Below are 25,231 nucleotides of genomic sequence, written 5' to 3' on the forward strand. Positions count from 1 at the left end.
TGTCATAATATGGTCATAACACTGTCATGGCTAATTTATTTACACCTGTTGTGACATATATTGTGCTATTCAAATCATTTGTTTCCCTGCCAAGAAGTTTCCTTTCGTTTTAAAGTTTGTTTTCTTCAATACTTTGTTGTTGTTGTACAGTCATGTTCTTTTTCATGATATTTTAAATAACTTGTAGAAATTACACTTTATGACACTGTCATGAAGCATTATGACCATCCTGTGTCACTTTACTTGGACTAAGAAAATACACTTTATGACACTGTCAAGAAGCATTATGACCATCCTGTGTCATTTTACTTGGACTAAGAAAATACACTTTATGACACTGTCAAGAAGCATTATGACCATCCTGTGTCATTTTACTTGGACTAAGAAAATACACTTTATGACACTGTCAAGAAGCATTATGACCATCCTGTGTCACTTTACTTGGACTAAGAAAATACACTTTATGAAACTGTCAAGAAGCATTATGACCATCATAATCATATACTGTAAGCCAGATAAGTCTTTCACGTACAGTACAGGCCCTTATATCAGTCATCAGTCACAAACAGGGTGTCTTGTCCTGCTCCTGAAATCTGCTCCTGCATTCATCCCAGTCATTAGTAACAGAGCATTGGGGTAGGTGCATGTCTGAAATCAATGTGTGCGCAATTATAATCATAATTGAATATGGTCAATTAAAAAAATATATAACATAAATATACTGTTATAATAAAATAATATGCCATTTAGCAGACGCTTTTATCCAAAGCGACTTACAGTCATGTGCGCATACATTTTTACATATGGGTGGTCCCGGGATCGAACACACTACCCTGGGGTTACAAGCGCCATGCTCTACCAATTGAGCTACAGAGGACCACTGTTGCCTGTTGACACGTAGGCTATGGTGTAATGGAATGTATTGCCTTGTGTGGTAGGTTCTGTGGGTTTTTACACTCTTAAGTAGGTGTCATAACCAGCCATAAAATAACATAATATATGTTACAACAGGTCTCAATATATATGTGTCATGACAGTGTTACAACCATATTATAACAGGTTATGACAAGTTGTCAGATGTTATGACTCATTGACATGGTTATGGCCGTGTCATGACTCTGGGTGTCAAGTAAAGTGTTACCTAATATTAACATGACAAAGACAACACACCCCATCAGATAGTTTTTTACCAACCCTCTTACATAGTGAAGAGCAGATGACCACTGAAGGTGCTGTGGCGATTTGTATTATCATATATCTTTCTCCCAGCCAAGAGATGCATGTAGACCACATCTCCTACCTCCAGCAGCACTGACACTCCATTGGATGAATTAATGCCACCACTAGCTTGGACAGCATGTGCACTAGCTATTTGATGTCCATTCTTATGCAAGGTCGCAGTTGTAGGAACTGAATTATCACCCCCTCCATAGATGTAAAACCTGAACAGGTAGAGTCCTCTCACTGGTGCTGTAAAGATCCCTGTATCAGAACACAACATTCACATAGAAACAGCCATCAGACATGATATGAGGACAGATGATTATTAATAACTATGTTTTCATACAGACTTATAAATACTGATGATATGAATAGGGTGTACCTGTAGTGGGGTTATAAGCATTGCCAATGTTTGAGTAGATATTTCTGTAGACCAGGGTGATTCCAGTGTTGAAGGGTCCAGTGTTTCCGTGTTGACCAGGTGCTTCTAGTGAGGCTGAGAAAGCCAACTTCCTGTCTGTGGGATAGAGATGCGTCAACACTACTTTATCTAACTGGACACTAGTTGGTGTAGATTAGACATGTTATCAACAATAAAGTCAGTCATTCAGACCATAAAAAAAAAGAAATACTGTCAAAACTCATACTTAATTTTCCTTCCATTACCTTGACTGTTTCTCTTCAGAACTTCAACATGGCTCTCAGTGATGTTAGAACGAGTCTCCATGGAGATTAGTTTCACTGCTTGTGCTGAAATCAGATGCATGAACAATAAACAAGTCAGTGAGATTTAGTATATAGTGCATTCGGAAAGTATTCATACCCCTTCACTTTTTCCACATTTTGTTACGTTACAGCCTTATTCTGAAATTGATTAAATAGTTAATTTTCCTCATCAATCTACACACAATACCCCATAATGACAAGGCAAAAACAGTTTTTTGGAAATGTTACCAAATTCATAAAATAAGAAAAAACTGAAATATTACATTTACAGTGCCTTGCGAAAGTATTGAACCCCGTTGGCGTTTTTCCAATTTTGCTGCATTACAACCTGTAATTTAAATGGATTTTCTTTTGGATTTCATGTAATGGACATACACAAAATAGTCAAAAAATTCTAAAAAATAAATCACAGAAAAGGGGTGCGTGCATACCTATTCACCCTGCTATGAAGCCCCTAAATAAGATCTGGTGCAACCAATTACCTTCAGAAGTCACATAATTAGTTACATAAAGTCCACCTGTGTGCAATCTAAGTGTCACATGATCTGTCACATGATCTCAGTATATATACACCTGTTCTGAAAGGCCCCAGAGTCTGCAACACCACTAAGCAAGGGGCACCACCAAGCAAGCGGCACCATGAAGACCAAAGAGCTCTCCAAACAGGTCAGGGACAAAGTTGTGGGAGAAGTACAGATCAGGGTTGGGTTATAAAAAATATCTGAAACTTTGAACATCCCACAGAGCACCATTAAATCCATATAAAAAAAATTGAAAGAATATGGCACCACAACAAACCTGCCAAGAGAGGGCCGCCCACCAAAACTCACGGACCAGGCAAGGAGGTTATTAATCAGAAAGGCAACAGAGACCAAAGATAACCCTGAAGGAGCTGAAAAGCTCCACAGCACAGATTGGAGTATCTGTCCATAGGACCACTTTAAGCCGTACACTCCACAGAGCTGGGCTTTACGGAAGAATGGCCTGAAAATAGCCAATGCTTAAAGAAAAAAATAAGCAAAAACGTTTGGTATTCACCAAAAGGCATGTGGGAGACTCCCCAAACATATGGAAGAAGGTACTCTGGTCAGATGAGACTAAAAATGAGCTTTTTGGCCATCAAGGAAAACGCTATATCTGGCGCAAACCCAACACCTCTCATCACCTCGAGAACACCATCCCCACAGTGAAGCATGGTGGTGGCAGCATCATGCTGTGGGGATGTTTTTCAGAATTGAAGGAATGATGAATGGCGCTAAATACAGGGAAATTCTTGAGGGAAACCTTGTTTCAGTCTTTCAGAGATTTGAGACTGGGACGGAGGTTCACCTTCCAGCAGGACAATGACCCTAAGCATACTGCTAAAGCAACACTCGAGTGGTTTAAGGGGAAATATTTAAATGTCTTGGAATGGCATAGTCAAAGCCCAGACCTCAATCCAATTGAGAATCTGTGGTATGACTTAAAGATTGCGGTACACCAGAGGAACCCATCCAACTTGAAGGAGCTGGAGCAGTTTTGCCTTGAAGAATGGGCAAAATTCCTAGTGGCTAGATGTGCCAAGCTTATAGAGATATACACCAAGAGACTTGCAGCTGTAATTGCTGCAAAAGGAGGCTCTACAAAGTATTAACTTTGGGGGGGTGAATAGTTATGCACGCTCAAGTTTTCAGTTTTTTTGTCTTATTTCTTGTTTGTTTCACAATAACAAATATTTTGTATCTTCAAAGTGGTAGGCATGTTGTGTAAATCAAATGACACAAACCCCCAACAAATCCATTTTCATTCCAGGTTGTAAGGCAACAAAATAGGAAAAATGCCAAGGGGGGTGAATACTTTCGCAAGCCACTGTACATAATCAATTGAATTTACCACGTGGACTCCAATCAAGTTTTAGAAACATCTTAAAGATTGACAAACCGGTTTTCACTTTGTCAATATGGAGTATTGTGTGTAGATTAAAGAGTACATTATTATATTTTTTATCCATTTAAAAATAAAGCTGTAACGTAACAAAATGTTGAATAAGTCAAGTGGTCTGAATACTGTATAGACAGGTGTGTGCTTTTCCAAATCATGTCCAATCAATTTAATTTACCACAGTTGGACTCCAATCAAGTTGTAGAAACATCTCAAGGATTATCAATGGAAACAGGATGCATCTGAGCTCAATTTTGAGTCTCATAGACCGTGTCTGTGCCTCGATCTAGGTTGAGCAAAACTAAACATGGTGGTGTTCGCCTTAGCAATCTCACTGGAATAAAGACCTCCTCTATTCCTGTCATTATTGAAAGAGATTGTGATATCTCATATCTTCAAATAGGGCTACTTAATGTTAGATCCCTCACTTCCAAGGAAGTCATAGTCAATGAACGAATCACTGATCATAATCTTGATGTGATTGCCCTGACTGAAACATGGCTCAAGCTTTAATATTCACATGGAAAAGTCCACAGACCCACTCCAAAAGGCTTTCTGAGCCATCATCGACTTAGTGGGTTTTGTCCAACATGTCTCCGGACCTACTCATTGCCACAGTCATACCCTGGATCTAGTTTTGTCCCGTGGAATAAATATTGTGGATCAAAATGTTTTTCCTCATAATCCTGGACTCTCAGACCACCATCTTATTATGATTGCAATCACAACAAATAATCTAATCAGACCTCAACCAAGGATCATCAAATCTGTGCAATAAATTCGTACGCTGGAGGAAATCTTAATGGGCTATACTCAGCCTTGTCTCATGGTAGTAAGTTGGTTGCCTGTTGGTATCGCTCTAGTGGTGTGGGGTTTGTGCTTTGGCAAAGTGGGTGGGGTTATATCCTGCCTGGTTGGCCCTGTCCGGGGGTATTGTCGGACGGGGCCACAGTTTAGTCATTTAGCAGACGCTCTTATCCAGAGCGACATACAGTTAGTGAGTGCATACATTTTTCATACTCCAGTGTCTATGCTGCAGTAGTCTATGTGCCGGGGGGCTAGGGTCAGTCTGTTATATCTGGTGTAATTCTCCTGTTTTATCTGGTGTGCTGTGTGAATTTAAGTATGCTCTCTCTAATTCTCTCTCTCTCCATCCCCTCCCGGAGGACCTGAGCCCTAGGATCATGCCTCAGGACTACCTGGCCTGATGACTCCTGGCTGTCCCCGTCTCCAGTCCACCCCGTCGTGCTGCTGCTCCAGTTTCAACTGTTCTGCCTGTGGCTCTGGAACCCTGACCTGTTCACCGTACATGGTACCTTGTCCCGGACCTGCTGTTTTTTTACTCTCTCTCTCTGCCGCACCTGCTGTCTCGAACTCTGAATGGTCGGCTATGAAAGGCCAACTGACATTTACTCCTGAGGTACTGACCTGTTGCACCCTCTACAATCACTGTGATTATTATTTGACCCTGCTGGTCATCTAGGAACGTTTGAACATCTTGAAGAACAATCTGGCCTTAATGGCCATGTACTCTTATAATCTCCACCCGGCACAGCCAGAAGAGGACTGGCCACACCTCAGAGCTAGGTTTCTGCCTTTCTAGGGAGTTTTTCCTGGCCACCTTCTACATCTGCATTGCTTGCTGTTTGGGGTTTTAGGCTGGGTTTCTGTATAGCACTTTGTGACATCTGCTGATGTAAAAAGGGCTTTATAAATACATTTGATTGATAGCAAAGGGTCTGAATAATTATGCAAATAAGCTATTTCTGTTTTTATTTGTTTTATTTAAATTTGCAGAAATGTATAAAAACCTGTTTTCGCTTTGTCATTATTGGGTATTGTGTGTACTGTAGATTGATTAGAAAATGTTTTTATTTAATCCATTTTAGAATAAATCTGTAATGTAACAAGATATGGGGAAAATGAAGGGGTCTGAATACTTTCCGATTGCACTTTAAATGACTCATGATGTAATCTTAATTAGTATAAAATACACTTTGGGTCTGTACCTAGACTTTTGTGTAATAACAACAGCTATGAAAGAGATTATTCTGATTTACCTTCATTCCTCTTGGTCAGTTCCTCCACTTTGGATTTCAGCTGGACTTTCAGTTCCTCCACCTGGCTCTCACTGGCTGTTAGTCGGCTCTCACTGGCTGTCAGTCGGCTCTCACTGGCTGTCAGTCGGCTCTCACTGTCTCTCAGTCGGGCCTCCATGGCTCCCAGTTCAGTCTTTGTGTGACTCAGCTCAACTCTCTGCTCCGCCATCATGTTGCTCATCTCTCTCAGCACAGTGTGGATGTCAGGCTGGCAGGTTTGCTGGCTGTGTGTTGAGGCTGCAGCTTCAGCTCTCTGTTTGTCAACCTGAATGTCATTCCCTCTGCTCTCTCTGTCCTCATAGTCAACCTGCTGGATCTCATTCACACTGACTCCATCTCTATCTCTGTGGACCTGGGCCCCAGACAGACAGCAGTGCAGCAACACCAGCAGAGATACAACACTCTTCATTGTCATTCCTGGATGATGATTTCCTCTTCTTGTGGTTATTTTGGAGTCTCAGTTGTCCCCTTTATATCTAGTCCTCTTAAACTATGACCTGGTGATAACGGAGACACGTGTAGATATGAAGCCTAACAACAAGGTGGTAAATCAAACTGATTCACCTCATGATTACTTTTATCTGATTTCTGTGGTCCTATAATAACCATGTGACACAGCAAACAGAACAAATAATGTCTAAATGTCAATAACATGTTTATTATATAATTACCTTTACCTTTTGGTCTCATTGGTTATTACCTCATTATATAGTATTCTAATCATTAGGTTTGTATGTAAATGAATGATTTACAATAAAATATTTTCATCAACAAAGTAAAACAGTAATGTGCTCACTCAGCAAAACTCATATCATGATATCCAGTATCATCAAGCCACAACTGAAAGACCTTTGTCTTGTGTTCACGGATATTGGCAATGTTTACATGTTTTTGTTGAAGGTATCAGTGCTCACGTGTGCAGACATTTTTGTGTGTGTGTGTGTGTGTGTGAGAGAGAGAGAAAGACAATGTGTATGACATGATTGGTTATCTTTCCTGTCTTTTGATGCTTTATTAAACAACACAGTGCTCACTAGTCTTCCAGGTACATTATTACACAACACAGTGCTCACTAGTCTTCCAGGTACATTATTACACAACACAGTGTTCACTAGTCTTCCAGGTACATTATTACACAACACAGTGTTCACTAGTCTTCCAGGTACATTATTACACAACACAGTGCTCACTAGTCTTCCAGGTACATTATTACACAACACAGTGCTCATTAGTCTTCCAGGTACATTATTACACAACACAGTGTTCACTAGTCTTCCAGGTACATTATTACACAACACAGTGCTCACTAGTCTTCCAGGTACATTATTACACAACACAGTGCTCAATAGTCTTCCAGGTACATTATTACACAACACAGTGTTCACTAGTCTTCCAGGTACATTATTACACAACACAGTGCTCACTAGTCTTCCAGGTACATTATTACACAACACAGTGCTCAATAGTCTTCCAGGTACATTATTACACAACACAGTGCTCACTAGTCTTCCAGGTACATTATTACACAACACAGTGTTCACTAGTCTTCCAGGTACATTATTACACAACACAGTGCTCATTAGTCTTCCTGGTACATTATTACACAACACAGTGTTCACTAGTCTTCCAGGTACATTATTACACAACACAGTGCTCACTAGTCTTCCAGGTACATTATTACACAACACAGTGCTCATTAGTCTTCCAGGTACATTATTACACAACACAGTGTTCACTAGTCTTCCAGGTACATTATTACACAACACAGTGCTCACTAGTCTTCCAGGTACATTATTACACAACACAGTGCTCAATAGTCTTCCAGGTACATTATTACACAACACAGTGTTCACTAGTCTTCCAGGTACATTATTACACAACACAGTGCTCACTAGTCTTCCAGGTACATTATTACACAACACAGTGCTCAATAGTCTTCCAGGTACATTATTACACAACACAGTGCTCACTAGTCTTCCAGGTACATTATTACACAACACAGTGTTCACTAGTCTTCCAGGTACATTATTACACAACACAGTGCTCATTAGTCTTCCAGGTACATTATTACACAACACAGTGTTCACTAGTCTTCCAGGTACATTATTACACAACACAGTGCTCACTAGTCTTCCAAATACTTTATTACACAACACAGTGCTCACTAGTCTTCCAGGTACATTGTTACACAACACAGTGCTCACTAGTCTTCCATGTGCAGGTGGAGAAATGTAATGAAAGAAATGATAGAAAATCAGCATTTATTCAACAAAATGTGTCACTACAGTCTAATATTGGGTGTAAAATTGGGTAACACTTTACATCACACCTAGTGTCATAACATGTTATGACACGGTCATAACCATCTCATAATATGTCATAACAGCTGACACAACTTGTCATAACCTGTCATAATATGGTCATAACACTGTCATGGCCCATATATTTACACCTGTTGTGACATATATTGTGCTATTCAAATCATTTGTTTCCCTGCCAAGATGTTTCCTTTCGTTTTAAAGTTTGTTTTCTTCAATACTTTGTTGTTGTTGTTGTTGTAATGAATTCTTTACAGTCATGTTTTTTTTCATGATATTTTAAATAACTTGTATAAATTACACTTTATGAAACAGTCAAGACGCATTAAGACCATCATAATCATATACTGTAAGCCAGATAGGCCTATCACGTACAGTACAGGCCCTTATATCAGTCATCAGTCACAAACAGGGTGTCTTGTCCTGCTCCTGAAATCTGCTCCTGCATTCATCCCAGTCATCAGCAACAGAGCATTGGGGTAGGTGCATGTCTGAAATCAATGTGTGCGCGATTACAATGATAATTTAATATGGTAAATTAAAAAATATATAACATAAACATACTGATGACACGTAGGCTAATGGTGTAATGGAATGTTTTGCCTTGGGTGGTAGGTTTTGTGGGTTTTTACACTCTCATGTAGGCGTCATAACCAGCCATAAAATAACGTAATATATGTTACAACAGGTCTCTATATATGTGTCATGACAGTGTTACAACCATATTATAACAGGTTATGACAAGTTGTCAGATGTTATGACACATTGACATGATTATGACCGTGTCATGACTCTGGGTGTCAAGTAAAGTGTTACCTAATATTAACATGACAAAGACAACACACCCCATCAGATAGTTTTTTACCAACCCTCTTACATAGTGAAGAGCAGATGACCACTGAAGGTGCTGTGGCGATTTGTACTATCATGTATCTTTCTCCCAGCCCAGAGATGCATGTTGACCACATCTCCTACCCAGGGGCGGTGTGTTCATTAGGGCGATATGGGCGACGCACTGCCAAACGGGAAAAGGAAGGGATTTTTTTTCTAATCAATTATATCATATCAGTGTTCTAATCTAGACGTCTGATCTGCCAGACTGCCACTAAATGTCCAATCAGGCTAAAGTCGTGCTTCAAATGTCCCCGCCCGTTTTGGGGCGATTTCAGTCAGGTTGAAAATCGCCCAGAAGTCTCTCATAGCCTCTAATGTAAAATCATTTTTTTTCAAATATCAGAGCTTTCAATACAATCTCTATGGGTTTCTGAGGGCTTGCACTTACGCGCTTTCGTCATACATAACGTAACTAAGAAAAGAGCCGGGGGCGCGGCTCTGTTGCGACCTGCAGTGTGTGTGACGTTATCTTATGTTTTTAATCTTATGTTTTTAATTTGTACACTTAGTGGCGTTATTTTATGTTTTTAATTTGTACACTTAGTTTACAAACATTCTGCCAACCTTGGATTTCCAGCTACGAACGGACTAAATAATGAAAACGCTGCTGGCAGCGGAATCCAATACAGCAGGGACTGCGACCTTACTATCTACCCCGTGAGTTCCCCCAATTGTTTGTTACCGTTGTGTACATTCAACCAAAAGCTAATATAACAAAGGCATCAGAGATTATTTATAATCTGTCACAGAAACTGGAATCCATCTCCCCCGACGCACCCACATTTATTTTAGGGGATTTTAACAACTGTACCTTGCACAAAGTCTTGCGCACATACCATCAGTATGTGAAATGTCACACTAGGAAAAATAGGACTCTTGATTTGTGCTATGGGACAATACCAAAGGCGTTCTCTGCCACCACCAGACCTCCTCTGGGGACATCAGACCACAATGTGGTCTACCTCAGGCCAATTTACTGTCGCCTCCTGGAGAGGGAGAAACCCACAGTTAAAACTGTCCAGATCTGGAATGACAACAGTATCACTTGTCTCCAGGAGTGTTTTGACTGTACAATGTGGGAGGTATTTGAGGACACCAGCTCTGATCTGGATGAACTCACAGAGGTTATTTCAGACTATGTAAACTTCTGTGTTGAGTCAGTTGTGCCTACTAAGACCTGTAAAATCTTCCCTAACAACAAGCCTTGGGTATCAAAACATCTAAAATCACTACTTGATAGGAAGAAGGCAGTTTATGCTGGGGGTGATAGACAGGCTTTAAGAGATGTACAACGTGAGATAAAAAGACAGATACTGGTGGACAAGGAGGCATACAAGCAAAGGGTGGAGAGGACCCTCTCCTCAGGAAACGCAAGGGTGGCCTGGCAAGGGATTAAATCCATGGCTAGTGCCCCCCATATAGGCAGGGGAAAAACCAGTGCTGACCTTGGGGGATATGAGGGCCAGAACATGGCTAATGAACTGAATGTTTTCTTCTCAAGATTTGAATCAGACAACTTCGTGTCGGAGGTAAAACAAATGAAAGCATCATTACAAATGTTTGAGAGAGTTGTTGTTCAACAGTCTGATGTTCTAAAGTTGTCCTAAATCATCAGAAAAATTGCCCCCCCTGAGAATTTTTTCAGGAGCCGCCACTGACCTCAGGCCAATTTACTGTCGCCTCCTGGAGAGGGAGAAACCCACAGTTAAAACTGTCCAGATCTGGAATGACAACAGTATCACTTGTCTCCAGGAGTGTTTTGACTGTACAATGTGGGAGGTATTTGAGGACACCAGCTCTGATCTGGATGAACTCACAGAGGTTATTTCAGACTATGTAAACTTCTGTGTTGAGTCAGTTGTGCCTACTAAGACCTGTAAAATCTTCCCTAACAACAAGCCTTGGGTATCAAAACATCTAAAATCACTACTTGATAGGAAGAAGGCAGTTTATGCTGGGGGGTGATAGACAGGCTTTAAGAGATGTACAACGTGAGATAAAAAGACAGATACTGGTGGACAAGGAGGCATACAAGCAAAGGGTGGAGAGGACCCTCTCCTCAGGAAACGCAAGGGTGGCCTGGCAAGGGATTAAATCCATGGCTAGTGCCCCCATATAGGCAGGGGAAAAACCAGTGCTGACCTTGGGGGATATGAGGGCCAGAACATGGCTAATGAACTGAATGTTTTCTTCTCAAGATTTGAATCAGACAACTTCGTGTCGGAGGTAAAACAAATGAAAGCATCATTACAAATGTTTGAGAGAGTTGTTGTTCAACAGTCTGATGTTCTAAAGTTGTCCTAAATCATCAGAAAAATTGCCCCCCCTGAGATTTTTTTCAGGAGCCGCCACTGCTCCAACCTCCAGCACCACTGACACTCCATTAGAGGAACTAATGCCACCACTAGCTTGGACAGCATATGCACTAGCTATTAGATGTCCATTCTTATGCAAGGCTGCAGTTGTAGGAACTGAATTATCACCCCCTCCATAGATGTAAAACCTGAACAGGTAGAGTCCTCTCACTGGTGCCGTGAAGATCCCTGTATCAGAACACAACATTCACATAGAAACAGCCATCAGACATGATATGAGGACAGATGATTATTAATAACTATGTTTTCACACAGACTTTTAAATACTGATGATATGAATAGGGTGTACCTGTAGTGGGGTTATAAGCATTGCCAATGTTTGAGTAGATATTTCTGTAGACCAGGGTGATTCCAGTGTTGAAGGGTCCAGTGTTTCCGTGTTGACCAGGTGCTGCTAGTGAGGCTGAGAAAGCCACCTTCCTGTCTGTGGGATAGAGATGCGTCAACACTACTTTATCTAACTGGACACTAGTTGGTGTAGATTAGACATGTTATCAACAATAAAGTCAGTCATTCAGACCATAAAAAATAAAGAAATACTGTCAAAACTCATACTTAATTTTCCTTCCATTACCTTGACTGTTTCTCTTCAGAACTTCAACATGGCTCTCAGTGATGTTAGAACGAGTCTCCATGGAGATTAGTTTCACTGCTTGTGCTGAAATCAGATGCATGAACAATAAACAAGTCAGTGAGATTTAGTATATAGTGCATTCGGAAAGTATTCATACCCCTTCACTTTTTCCACATTTTGTTACGTTACAGCCTTATTCTGAAATTGATTAAATAGTTAATTTTCCTCATCAATCTACACACAATACCCCATAATGACAAGGCAAAAACAGTTTTCATAAAATAAGAAAAAACTGAAATATTACATTTACAGTGCCTTGCGAAAGTATTCATCCCCGTTGGCGTTTTTCCAATTTTGCTGCATTACAACCTGTAATTTAAATGGATTTTCTTTTGGATTTCATGTAATGGACATACACAAAATAGTCAAAAAATTCTAAAAAATAAATCACAGAAAAGGGGTGCGTGCATACCTATTCACCCTGCTATGAAGCCCCTAAATAAGATCTGGTGCAACCAATTACCTTCAGAAGTCACATAATTAGTTACATAAAGTCCACCTGTGTGCAATCTAAGTGTCACATGATCTGTCACATGATCTCAGTATATATACACCTGTTCTGAAAGGCCCCAGAGTCTGCAACACCACTAAGCAAGGGGCACCACCAAGCAAGCGGCACCATGAAGACCAAAGAGCTCTCCAAACAGGTCAGGGACAAAGTTGTGGAGAAGTACAGATCAGGGTTGGGTTATAAAAAAATATCTGAAACTTTGAACATCCCACAGAGCACCATTAAATCCATATAAAAAAAATTGAAAGAATATGGCACCACAACAAACCTGCCAAGAGAGGGCCGCCCACCAAAACTCACGGACCAGACAAGGAGGTTATTAATCAGAAAGGCAACAGAGACCAAAGATAACCCTGAAGGAGCTGAAAAGCTCCACAGCACAGATTGGACTATCTGTCCATAGGACCACTTTAAGCCGTACACTCCACAGAGCTGGGCTTTACGGAAGAATGGCCTGAAAATAGCCAATGCTTAAAGAAAAAAATAAGCAAAAACGTTTGGTATTCGCCAAAAGGCATGTGGGAGACTCCCCAAACATATGGAAGAAGGTACTCTGGTCAGATGAGACTAAAAATGAGCTTTTTGGCCATCAAGGAAAACGCTATATCTGGCGCAAACCCAACACCTCTCATCACCTCGAGAACACCATCCCCACAGTGAAGCATGGTGGTGGCAGCATCATGCTGTGGGGATGTTTTTCAGAATTGAAGGAATGATGAATGGCGCTAAATACAGGGAAATTCTTGAGGGAAACCTGTTTCAGTCTTTCAGAGATTTGAGACTGGGACGGAGGTTCACCTTCCAGCAGGACAATGACCCTAAGCATACTGCTAAAGCAACACTCGAGTGGTTTAAGGGGAAACATTTAAATGTCTTGGAATGGCGTAGTCAAAGCCCAGACCTCAATCCAATTGAGAATCTGTGGTATGACTTAAAGATTGCGGTACACCAGAGGAACCCATCCAACTTGAAGGAGCTGGAGCAGTTTTGCCTTGAAGAATGTTTACATGATTTTGTTGAAGGTATCAGTGCTCACGTGTGCAGAATTTGTTTTGTGTGTGTGTGTAATAATGTGTATGACATTATTAATTATCTTTCTTGTCTTTTGATGCTTTATTACACAACACAGTGCTCACTAGTCTTCCAAGTAGTTTATTACACAATACAGTGCTCACTAGTCTTCCAGGTACATTACACAACGCAGTGCTCACTAGTCTTCCAGGTACATTATTACACAACACAGTGCTCACTAGTCTTCCAGGTACATTATTACACAACACAGTGTTCACTAGTCTTCCAGGTACTTTATTACACAACACAGTGCTCACTAGTCTTCCAGGTACTTTATTACACAACACAGTGCTCACTAGTCTTCCAGGTACATTATTACACAACACAGTGTTCACTAGTCTTCCAGGTACTTTATTACACAACACAGTGCTCACTATTCTTCCAGGTACATTATTACACAACACAGTGTTCACTAGTCTTCCAGGTACTTTATTACACAACACAGTGCTCACTAGTCTTCCAGGTACATTATTACACAACACAGTGTTCACTAGTCTTCCAGGTACATTATTACACAACACAGTGCTCACTAGTCTTCCAGGTACATTATTACACAACACAGTGTTCACTAGTCTTCCAGGTACTTTATTACACAACACAGTGCTCACTAGTCTTCCAGGTACATTATTACACAACACAGTGCTCACTAGTCTTCCAAGTAGATTATTACACAACACAGTGCTCACTAGTCTTCCAGGTACATTATTACACAACACAGTGTTCACTAGTCTTCCAGGTACTTTATTACACAACACAGTGTTCACTAGTCTTCCAGGTACATTATTACACAACACAGTGCTCACTAGTCTTCCAGGTACTTTATTACACAACACAGTGCTCACTAGTCTTGCAGATACTTTAATACACAACACAGTGCTCACTAGTCTTCCAGGTACATTATTACACAACACAGTGCTCACTAGTCTTCCAGGTACATTATTACACAACACAGTGTTCACTAGTTCTCCAGATACTTTATTACACAACTCAGTGTTCACTAGTCTTCCAGGTAGTTTATTACACAACACAGTGCTCACTAGTCTTCCAGGTACATTATTACACAACACAGTGTTCACTAGTCTTCCAGGTACATTATTACACAACACAGTGCTCACTAGTCTTCCAGGTACATTATTACAGAACACAGTGCTCACTAGTCTTCCAGGTATATTATTACACAACACAGTGCTCACTAGTCTTCCAGGTACTTTATTACACAACACAGTGTTCACTAGTCTTCCAGGTACATTATTACACAACACAGTGCTCACTAGTCTTCCAGGTACATTATTACACAACACAGTGCTCACTAGTCTTCCAGGTATAGTATTACACAACACAGTGTTCACTAGTCTTCCAGGTACATTATTACACAACACAGTGCTCACTAGGCTTCCAGATACTTTATTACACAACACAGTGCTCACTAGTCTTCCAGGTACATTATTACACAACACAGTGCTCACTAGTCTTCCAGGTACATTATTACACAACACAGTGCTCACTAGTCTTCCAGGTACATTATTACACAACACAGTGCTCACTAGTCTTCCTCTTCCAGGTACATTATTACACAACACAGTGTTCACTAGTCTTCCTCTTCCAGGTACATTATTACACAACACAGTGTTCACTAGTCTTCCAGGTACTTATTACACAACACAGTGTTCACTAGTCTTCCTCTTCCAGGTACATTATTACACAACACAGTGCTCACTAGTCTTCCAGGTTTAGTAGGATCAATTTCATGACAGAAATGATAGAAAATCAGCATTTATTCAACACAATTTGTAGCTACAGTATAATATTGGGTAACACTTTACTTCACACCCAGTGTCAGAACATGTTATGACACGGTCATAACCATCTCATAATATGTCATAACAGCTGACACAACTTGTCATAACCTGTCATAATATGGTCATAACACTGTCATGGCCCATATATTTACACCTGTTGTGACATATATTGTGCTATTCAAATCATTTGTTTCCCTGCCAAGATGTTTCCTTTCGTTTTAAAGTTTGTTTTCTTCAATACTTTGTTGTTGTTGTAATGAATTCTTTACAGTCATGTTCTTTTTCATGATATTTTAAATAACTTGTAGAAATTACACTTTATGACACTGTCATGAAGCATTATGACCATCCTGTGTCACTTTACTTGGACTAAGAAAATACACTTTATGAAACTGTCAAGAAGCATTAAGACCATCATAATCATATACTGTAAGCCAGATAGGCCTATCACGTACAGTACAGGTCCTTATATCAGTCATCAGTCACAAAGAGGGTGTCTTGTCCTGCTCCTGAAATCTGCTCCTGCATTCATCCCAGTCATTAATAACAGAGCATTGGGGTAGGTGCATGTCTGAAATCAATGTGTGCGCAATTATAATCATAATTGAATATGGTCAATTAAAAAAATATATAACATAAATATACTGTTATAATAAAATAATATGCCATTTAGCAGACACTTTTATCCAAAGCGACTTACAGTCATGTGCGCATACATTTTTACATATGGGTGGTCCCGGGGATCGAACACACTACCCTGGGGTTACAAGCGCCATGCTCTACCAATTGAGCTACAGAGGACCACTGTTGCCTGTTGACACGTAGGCTATGGTGTAATGGAATGTATTGCCTTGTGTGGTAGGTTCTGTGGGTTTTTACACTCTTAAGTAGGTGTCATAACCAGCCATAAAATAACGTAATATATGTTACAACAGGTCTCAATATATATGTGTCATGACAGTGTTACAACCATATTATAACAGGTTATGACAAGTTGTCAGATGTTATGACTCATTGAGATGGTTATGGCCGTGTCATGACTCTGGGTGTCAAGTAAAGTGTTACCTAATATTAACATGACAAAGACAACACACCCCATCAGATAGTTTTTTACCAACCCTCTTACATAGTGAAGAGCAGATGACCACTGAAGGTGCTGTGGCGATTTGTACTATCATATATCTTCGTCCCAGCCCAGAGATGCATGTTGACCACATCTCCTACCTCCAGCACCACTGATACTCCATTAGAGGAACTAATGCCACCACTAGCTTGGACAGCATGTGCAATAGCTATTTGATGTCCATTCTTATGCAAGGCCGCACCTGTAGGAACTGAACTATCACCGTGTCCATAGATGTAAAACCTGAACAGGTAGAGTCCTCTCACTGGTGCCGTGAAGATCCCTGTATCAGAACACAACATTCACATAGAAACAGCCATCAGACATGATATGAGGACAGATGATTATTAATAACTATGTTTTCAGACAGACTTATAAATACTGATGATATGAATATGGTGTACCTGTAGTGGGGTTATAAGCATTGCCAATGTTTGAGTAGATATTTCTGTAGACCAGGGTGATTCCAGTGTTGAAGGGTCCAGTGTCTCCGTGTTGACCAGGTGCTGCTAGTGAGGCTGAGAAAGCCACCTTCCTGTCTGTGGGATAGAGATGCGTCAACACTACTTTATCTAACTGGACAGTAGTTGGTGTAGATTAGACATGTTATCAACAATAAAGTCAGTCATTCAGACCATTAAAAAAAAAAGAAATACTGTCAAAACTCATACTTAATTTTCCTTCCATTACCTTGACTGTTTCTCTTCAGAACTTCAACATGGAGATTAGTCTCCATGGAGATTAGTTTCACTGCTTGTGCTGAAATCAGATGCATGAACAATAAACAAGTCATTGAGATTTAGTATATAGTGCATTCGGAAAGTATTCAGACACCTTCACTTTTTCCACATTTTGTTACGTTACAGCCTTATTCTGAAATTGATTAAATAGTTATTTTTCCTCATCAATCTACACACAATACCCCATAATGACAAGGCAAAAACAGTTTTTTGGAAATGTTACCAAATTCATAAAATAAGAAAAAAACTGAAATATGACATTTACAGTGCCTTGCAAAAGTATTGAACCCCGTTGGCGTTTTTCCTATTTTGTTGCATTACAATCTGTAATTTAAATGGATTTTTATTTGGATTTCATTTAATGGACATACACAAAATAGTCCAAATTGGTGAAGTGAAATGAAAAAAATTACTTGTTTCAAAAAATTCGAAGAAATGAATCACAGAAAAGGGGTGCGTACATACGTATTCACCCCCCTTTGTTATGAAGCCCCTAAATAAGATCTGGTGCAACCAATTACCTTCAGAAGTCACATAATTAATTACATAAAGTCCACCTGTGTGCAATCTAAGTGTCACATGATCTGTCACATGATCTCAGTATATATACACCTGTTCTGAAAGGCCCCAGAGTCTGCAACACCACTAAGCAAGGGGCACCACCAAGCAAGCGGCACAATGAAGACCAAGGAGCTCTCCAAACAGGTCAGGGACAAAGTTGTGGAGAAGTACAGATCAGGGTTGGGTTATGAAAAAATATCTGAAACTTTGAACATCCCACAGAGCACCATTAAATCCATATAAAAAAATTGAAAGAATATGGCACCACAACAAACCTGCCAAGAGAGGGCTGCCCATCAAAACTCACAGACCAGGCAAGGAGGGCATTAATCAGAAAGGCAACAAAGAGACCAAAGATAACCCTGAAGGAGCTGCAAAGCTCCACAGCACAGATTGGAGTATCTGTCCATAGGACCACTTTAAGCCGCACACTCCACAGAGCAGGGCTTTACGGAAGAATGGCCTGAAAAAAGCCATTGCTTAAAGAAAAAAAGAAGCAAACACGTTTGGTGTTCGCCAAAAGGCATGTGGGAGACTCCCCAAACATATGGAAGAAGGTATTCTGGTCAGATGAGACAAAAAATGAGCTTTTTGGCCATCAAGGAAAACGCTATATCTGGCGCAAACCCAACACCTCTCATCACCCCGAGAACACCATCCCCACAGTGAAGCATGGTGGTGGCAGCATCATACTGTTTTCATTGGCAGGGACTGGGAAACTGGTCAGAATTGAAGGAATGATGAATGGCGCTAAATACAGGGAAATTCTTGAGGGAAACCTGTTTCAGTCTTTCAGAGATTTGAGACTGGGATGGAGGTTCACCTTCCAGCAGGACAATGACCCTAAGCATACTGCTAAAGCAACACTCGAGTGGTTTAAGGGGAAACATTTAAGTGTCTTGGAATGGCCTAGTCAAAGCCCAGACCTCAATCCAATTGAGAATATGTGGTATGACAAAGATTGCGGTACACCAGCTGAACCCATCCAACCTGAAGGAGCTGGAGCAGTTTTGCCTTGAAGAATGGGCAAAATTCCCAGTGGCTAGATGTTCCAAGCTTATAGAGACATACACCAAGAGACTTGCAGCTGTAATTGCTGCAAAAGGAGGCTCTACAAAGTATTACCTTTGTGGGGGTGAATACTTATGCACGCTCAGGTTTTCTGTTTTTTTGTCTTATTTCTTGTTTGTTTCACAATAAAAAATATTTTGCATCTTCAAAGTGGTAGGCATGTTGTGTAAATCAAATGATACAAACCCCCAACAAATCCATTTTAATTCCAGGTTGTAAGACAACAAAATAGGAAAAATGCCAAGGGGGGTGAATACTTTCGCAAGCCACTGTACATAAGTGTACAGACCCTTTACTCAGTACTTTTTTGAAGCACCTTTGGCAGTTATTACAGCCTCAAGTCTTCTTGGGTATGATGGTACACGGTTGGCTCACCTGTATTTGAGGAGTTTCTCCAATTCTTCTCTGCAGATCCTCTCGAGTTCTGCCAGGTTGGATGGGGAACGTCGCTGCACAGCTATTTTCAGGTCTATCCAGAGATGTTCGATAGGGTTCAAGTCCAGGCTCCGGCTGGGCCACTCAAGGACATTCAGAGACTTGTCCCGAAGCCACTCCTGCGTTGTCTTGGCTGTGTGCTTAGGGTCGTTGTCCTGTTGGAAGGTGAACCTTCGCCCCAGTCTGAGGTCCTGAGCGCTCTGGAGCAGGTTTTCATCAAGAAGTTCTCTGTACTTTTCTCCGTTCATCTTTCCCTCGATCCTGACTAGTCTTCCCGTCCCTGCCGTTGAAAAACATCCCCAGAGCATGATGCTGCCACCACCATGCTTCACTGTAGGGATGGTATTGGCCATGCGATGAGCGGTGCCTGGTTTCCTCCAGACGTGACGCTTGACATTCAGGCCAAAGAGTTCAATCTTGGTTTCATCAGACCAGATAATCTTGTTTCTCATGATCTGAGAGTCTTTAGGTGCATTTCGGCAAACTCCAAGCGGGCTGTCATTTGCCTTTTATTGAGGAGTGGCTTCCGTCTGGTCACTCTACCATAAAGGCCTGATTGGTGGAGTGCTGCAGAGATGGTTGTCCTTCTGGAAGATTCTCCTATCTCCACAGAGGAACTTTAGAGCTCTGTCAGAGTGATCATCGGGTTCTTGGTCACCTCCCTGACCAAGGCCCTTCTCCTCCGACTGCTCAGGGCCAGCTCTAGGAAGAGTCTTGGAGGTTCCAAACTTCTTCCATTTAAGAAAAATGGAGGCCACTGTGTTCTTGGGGACCTTCAATGCTGCAGAAGGTTTTTGGTACCCTTCCCCAGATATGTGCCTCGACACAATCCTGTCTCGGAGCTCTACGGACAATTCCACCGACCTCATGGCTTGGTTTTTGCTCTGACATACACTGTCGACTGTGGGACCTTATATAGAAAGTGTGTGCCTTTCCAAATGATGTCAAATCAATTGAATTTACCACATGTGGACTCCAATCAAGTTTTAGAAACATCTTAAAGATTGACAAACCGGTTTTCGCTTTGTCAATATGGGGTATTGTGTGTAGATTAATGAGTACATATTTTTTTCAAAATCCATTTAAAAATAAAGCTGTAACGTAACAAAATGTTCAATAAGTCAAGTGGTCTGAATACTGTATAGACAGGTGTGTGCTTTTCCAAATCATGTCCAATCAATTTAATTTACCACAGTTGGACTCCAATCAAGTTGTAGAAATATCTCAAGGATTATCAATGGTAACAAGATGCATCTGAGCTCAATTTTGAGTCTCATAGAGCGTGTTTGTGCCTCGATCTAGGTTGAGCAAAACTAAACATGGCGGTGTTCGCCTTAGCGATCTCACTGGAATAAAGACCTCCTCTATTCCTGTCATTATTGAAAGAGATTGTGATATCTCACATCTTCAAATAGGGCTACTTAATGTTAGATCCCTCCCTTCCAAGGAAGTCATAGTCAATGAACGAATCACTGATCATAATCTTGATGTGATTGCCCTGACTGAAACATGGCTCAAGCTTTAATATTCACATGGAAAAGTCCACAGACCCGCTCCAAAAGGCTTTCTGAGCCATCATCGACTTAGTGGGTTTTGTCCAACTGTCAGTATGGTACCGATGTGGATGTGATGAGGAGTCAGGCGCAGGACACAGAGGTTTAGTCCAACAAACTTTACTATTAGTAAAGTGTACAATAATTCATACACGACCTCGAAAATACAGAGGCGAGAAACAGTACGCAACATGCGTAAAACAAATACCATGAAGAGCGCAAAACACGCAGCTCAAAAGACACGCGGACAACAACACACAATATAACTAACACAAAACAGGGAACTTATAGGACACGTAATTAGGACACAAACAGACACAGGTGTACCAGACAGACCAAAGCAATCAACACACGAAACATACAACGGTGGCAGCTAGTATTCGGGGACGGCGAACGCCAAGCCTGCCCGAACCAGGAGGAGGAGCAGCCTCGGCCGAAACCGTGACAGTACCCCCTTGACGCGCGGCTCCAGCCGTGCGCCGACCCCGGTCTCGGGGACGGCCAGGAGGACGCAGACCCGGGCGCGTGGGATGCCCACGGTGGAACTCTGTCAGGAGGGATGGGTCGAGGATGTCCCTCCTAGGCACCCAGCACCGTTCCTCCGGACCGTACCCCTCCCACTCCACGAGATACTGGAGACCACTCCTCCGGCGCCTCGAGTCCAATATAGTCCGGACCCTGTACGCCGGTGCCCCCTCGATGTCCAAAGGGGGTGGAGGGGTCTCTCCTATCTCCTCCTCTTGGAGTGGACCAGCTACCACCGGCCTGAGAAGAGACACATGGAACGAGGGGTTAATATTTTTGTACTCAATAGGCAGTTGTAATCTGTAACACACCTCGTTCAATCTTCTCAGGACTTTGAAGGGCCCCACAAACCGCCGACCCAGCTTCCGGCAGGGCAGGCGGAGGGGCAGGTTTCGAGTCGAGAGCCAGACTCGATCTCCCGGTGCGTACACCGGCCCCTCACTGCGGTGGCGATCGGCGCTCGCCTTCTGTTGACGGATGGCACGCTGCAGATGGACATGGGCAGCGTCCCACGTCTCTTCCGAGCGCCGAATCCACTCGTCCACCGCAGGGGCCTCGGTCTGGCTCTCGTGCCACGGTGCCAGGACCGGCTGATACCCTAAAATACACTGGAAAGGTGTTAATCCGGTGGAGGAGTGGCGGAGAGAGTTCTGGGCCATCTCTGCCCAGGGGATATACCTCGACCACTCCTCCGGCCGGTCCCGGCAATAGGACCTCAAAAACCTACCCACATCCTGGTTCACACGTTCAACCTGCCCATTGCTCTCTGGGTGGTACCCCGAGGTAAGGCTAACCGAGACCCCCAGGCGTTCCATGAAAGCCCCCCAGACTCTGGAGGTGAACTGGGGACCTCGGTCGGACACAATATCCTCGGGGACCCCATAGTGCCGGAACACGTGGGTAAAGAGGGCCTCGGCGGTCTGTAGGGCAGTAGGGAGACCCGGCAGTGGGAGGAGACGACAGGCCTTAGAAAACCGATCCACAACGATCAAAATGGTGGTATTACCCTGGGAAGGGGGGTAGATCGGTCACAAAATCTACCGAGAGGTGGGACCATGGTCGTTGTGGAACGGGCAGAGGATGTAACTTACCCCTGGGCAAATGTCTAGGTGCCTTACACTGGGCACACACCGAGCAGGAGGAGACATAAACCCTCACATCCCTGGCTAACGTTGGCCACCAGTATTTCACGCTAAGGCAGTGCACCGTCCGACCAATACCAGGATGTCCAGAGGAGGGTGATGTATGAGCCCAAGAAATAAGCCGATCACGAACCTCGAGCGGAACGTACGTCCGCCCCACAGGACACTCGGGGGAGTAGGGTCGGTACGCAGCGCCCGCTCGATTTCCCGCATCGACCTCCCATACTACCGGAGCCACCAGACAAGACTCCGGCAGTATGGAAGTAGGCTCAATGGACCTCTCCTCCGTGTCATACTGCCGGGACAGTGCGTCTGCCTTACCGTTCTGGGACCCAGGGATGTATGTGATCTTAAAAACAAGCCGGGTCAGGAACATGTTCCACCTAGCCTGACGAGGGTTCAATCTCCTAGCTGCCCGGATGTACTCCAGGTTACGGTGATCAGTCAGAATGAGAAAAGGGTGTTGAGCCCCCTCAAGCCAATGCCTCCACACCTTTAGGGCCTGGACTACAGCTAACAGCTCCCTGTCCCCAACGTCATAATTGCGCTCCGCCCAGCTGAGCTTCTTGGAGTAGAACGCACAGGGGCGGAGCTTAGGTGGCGTGCCGGACCGTTGTGACAGGACTGCCCCAATACCGGTCTCGGACGCGTCCACCTCTACTTGGAAAGGCAAAGAGGGATCCGGATGCGCCAGCACCGGGGCCGAGGCGAACAGGTTCTTCAGCTTGACAAATGCCCTGTCCGCCTCAGCTGACCACTGCAAGCGCACCGGACCCCCCTTTAGCAGGGACGTAATGGGAGCTGCAACCTGTCCAAAGCCCCGGATAAACCTCCGGTAGTAATTAGCAAAACCCAAGAACCGCTGCACCTCTTTTACGGTGGTTGGAGTTTGCCAATTACGCACAGCCGATACCCGATCTACCTCTATCTCCACGCCAGACGCGGACAACCGATAACCCAAAAAAGAGACGGACTCCTGGAAGAACAGGCATTTCTCTGCCTTGACATACAAGTCATGCTCCAACAGTCGTCTCAATACTCGGGCGCACCTGGGCTACATGCTCGGCTCGTGTAGAAGAATACACTAGAATGTCGTCAATGTACACCACTACACCCTGCCCATGCATGTCCCGGAAAATCTCATCAACAAAGGATTGGAAGACTGAAGGAGCATTCATTAACCCGTACGGCATGACGAGATACTCGTAATGACCCGAGGTGGTGCTAAATGCTGTTTTCCATTCATCCCCCTCCCTAATGCGCACCAAATTGTACGCGCTCCTGAGATCCAACTTTGTGAAGAACCGCTCCGCGTAATGACTCCGTCATCGCTGCAATCAGTGGAAGTGGGTAACTGTATTTTACTGTGATCTGATTGAGACTACGGTAATCAATACACGGGCGCAATCCCCGTCCTTCTTCTTCACAAAGAAGAAACTCGAGGAGACCGGAGAAGTAGAGGGCCGTATGTATCCCTGTGCCAAGGACTCGGCTATGTAAGTCTCCATAGCCGCAGTTTCCTCTTGAGACAGGGGATACACACGACTCCTGGGAAAAGCTGCTCCGGTCTGGAGATTTATCGCACAGTCCCCCTGTCTATGAGGAGGTAGCCGTGCTGCCCTCGATTTGCTAAACGCTAGTGCTAAATCATCATACTCGGGGGGAATGCGCAGTGCGGGCACTTGGTTCGGACTCTCTACCGAGGTCGCCCCTATGGAAACACCTAGACATCTCCCTACACACTGGGCAGACCACTCCATAAGAGCCCTCTGTTGCCACGCTATGGTAGGATCGTGGGTGCTTAACCAGGGAAGCCCCAACACCACTGGGTACGCAGGAGAGTCAATCAGATAGAACTGAATGATTTCCTCATGACCCCCCTGCGTAGTCATCGTCAGCGGTGCTGTGACATCCCTGATCAGACCCGACCCCAACGGCCGGCTGTCTAATGCATGGACAGGGAATGGAACTTCTACCGGCCGAAGGGGAATTCCTAACCTAGCACAAAATGCTCGATCAATAAAGTTCCCAGCTGCGCCTGAATCTACTAGCGCCTTATGCTGGGAATGAGGTGCCACCTGTGGAAAACGCACAGGAATACTCATGTGACCAACAGAGAGCTCTGGGTAAGTGGGGCGCCTACTCACCTGAAATGACTCCCCAGTGCGTGACCTGTTGTCCCCTCTCTCAGAAGACCCTCCCCAGCACCTGGCCGCGGTGTGTCCTCCACGGCCACAGTTGGTGCAGGGGGTGGCCCTCCTCGGGTTCTCCCTCCTCCTCTCTCTAGCGCCAGCACCCCCGAGCTCCATGGGAATTGGCTCGGAGGTGCTGGAGGATGGAATGGACGACCCCCACTCGGGACGTCCCGCGGGTGGCCAGCAGGGTGTCAAGCCGGATGGAGATGTCCACCAGCTGGTCGAAGCATAGGTTGGTGTCCCTGCAGGCCAGCTCACGGCGAACGCCCTCTCGCAGGCTACACCGGTACTGGTCGATGAGGGCCCTCTCATTCCATC

General features: G+C 43.4%; 1 protein-coding gene across 1 annotated transcript; it reads right to left on the minus strand.

Annotated features, from left to right (window-relative positions):
• Positions 1–920: 920 nt before the first annotated feature.
• On the minus strand, positions 921–6,484 carry LOC121535445. Its single transcript, XM_041842520.1, has 4 exons — positions 5,928–6,484; positions 1,888–1,971; positions 1,604–1,738; positions 921–1,482 (listed from the first exon to the last, which is right to left on the minus strand). The coding sequence occupies exons 1-4, from the start codon at positions 6,379–6,381 to the stop codon at positions 1,199–1,201; spliced, it is 957 nt and encodes a 318-aa protein (XP_041698454.1). The 5' UTR covers positions 6,382–6,484; the 3' UTR covers positions 921–1,198.
• Between the last annotated feature and the right edge of the window lie 18,747 nt (positions 6,485–25,231).

Source organism: Coregonus clupeaformis, chromosome 21, assembly GCF_020615455.1.
Source record: "Coregonus clupeaformis isolate EN_2021a chromosome 21, ASM2061545v1, whole genome shotgun sequence".
NCBI classification, from domain to species: domain Eukaryota; kingdom Metazoa; phylum Chordata; class Actinopteri; order Salmoniformes; family Salmonidae; genus Coregonus; species Coregonus clupeaformis.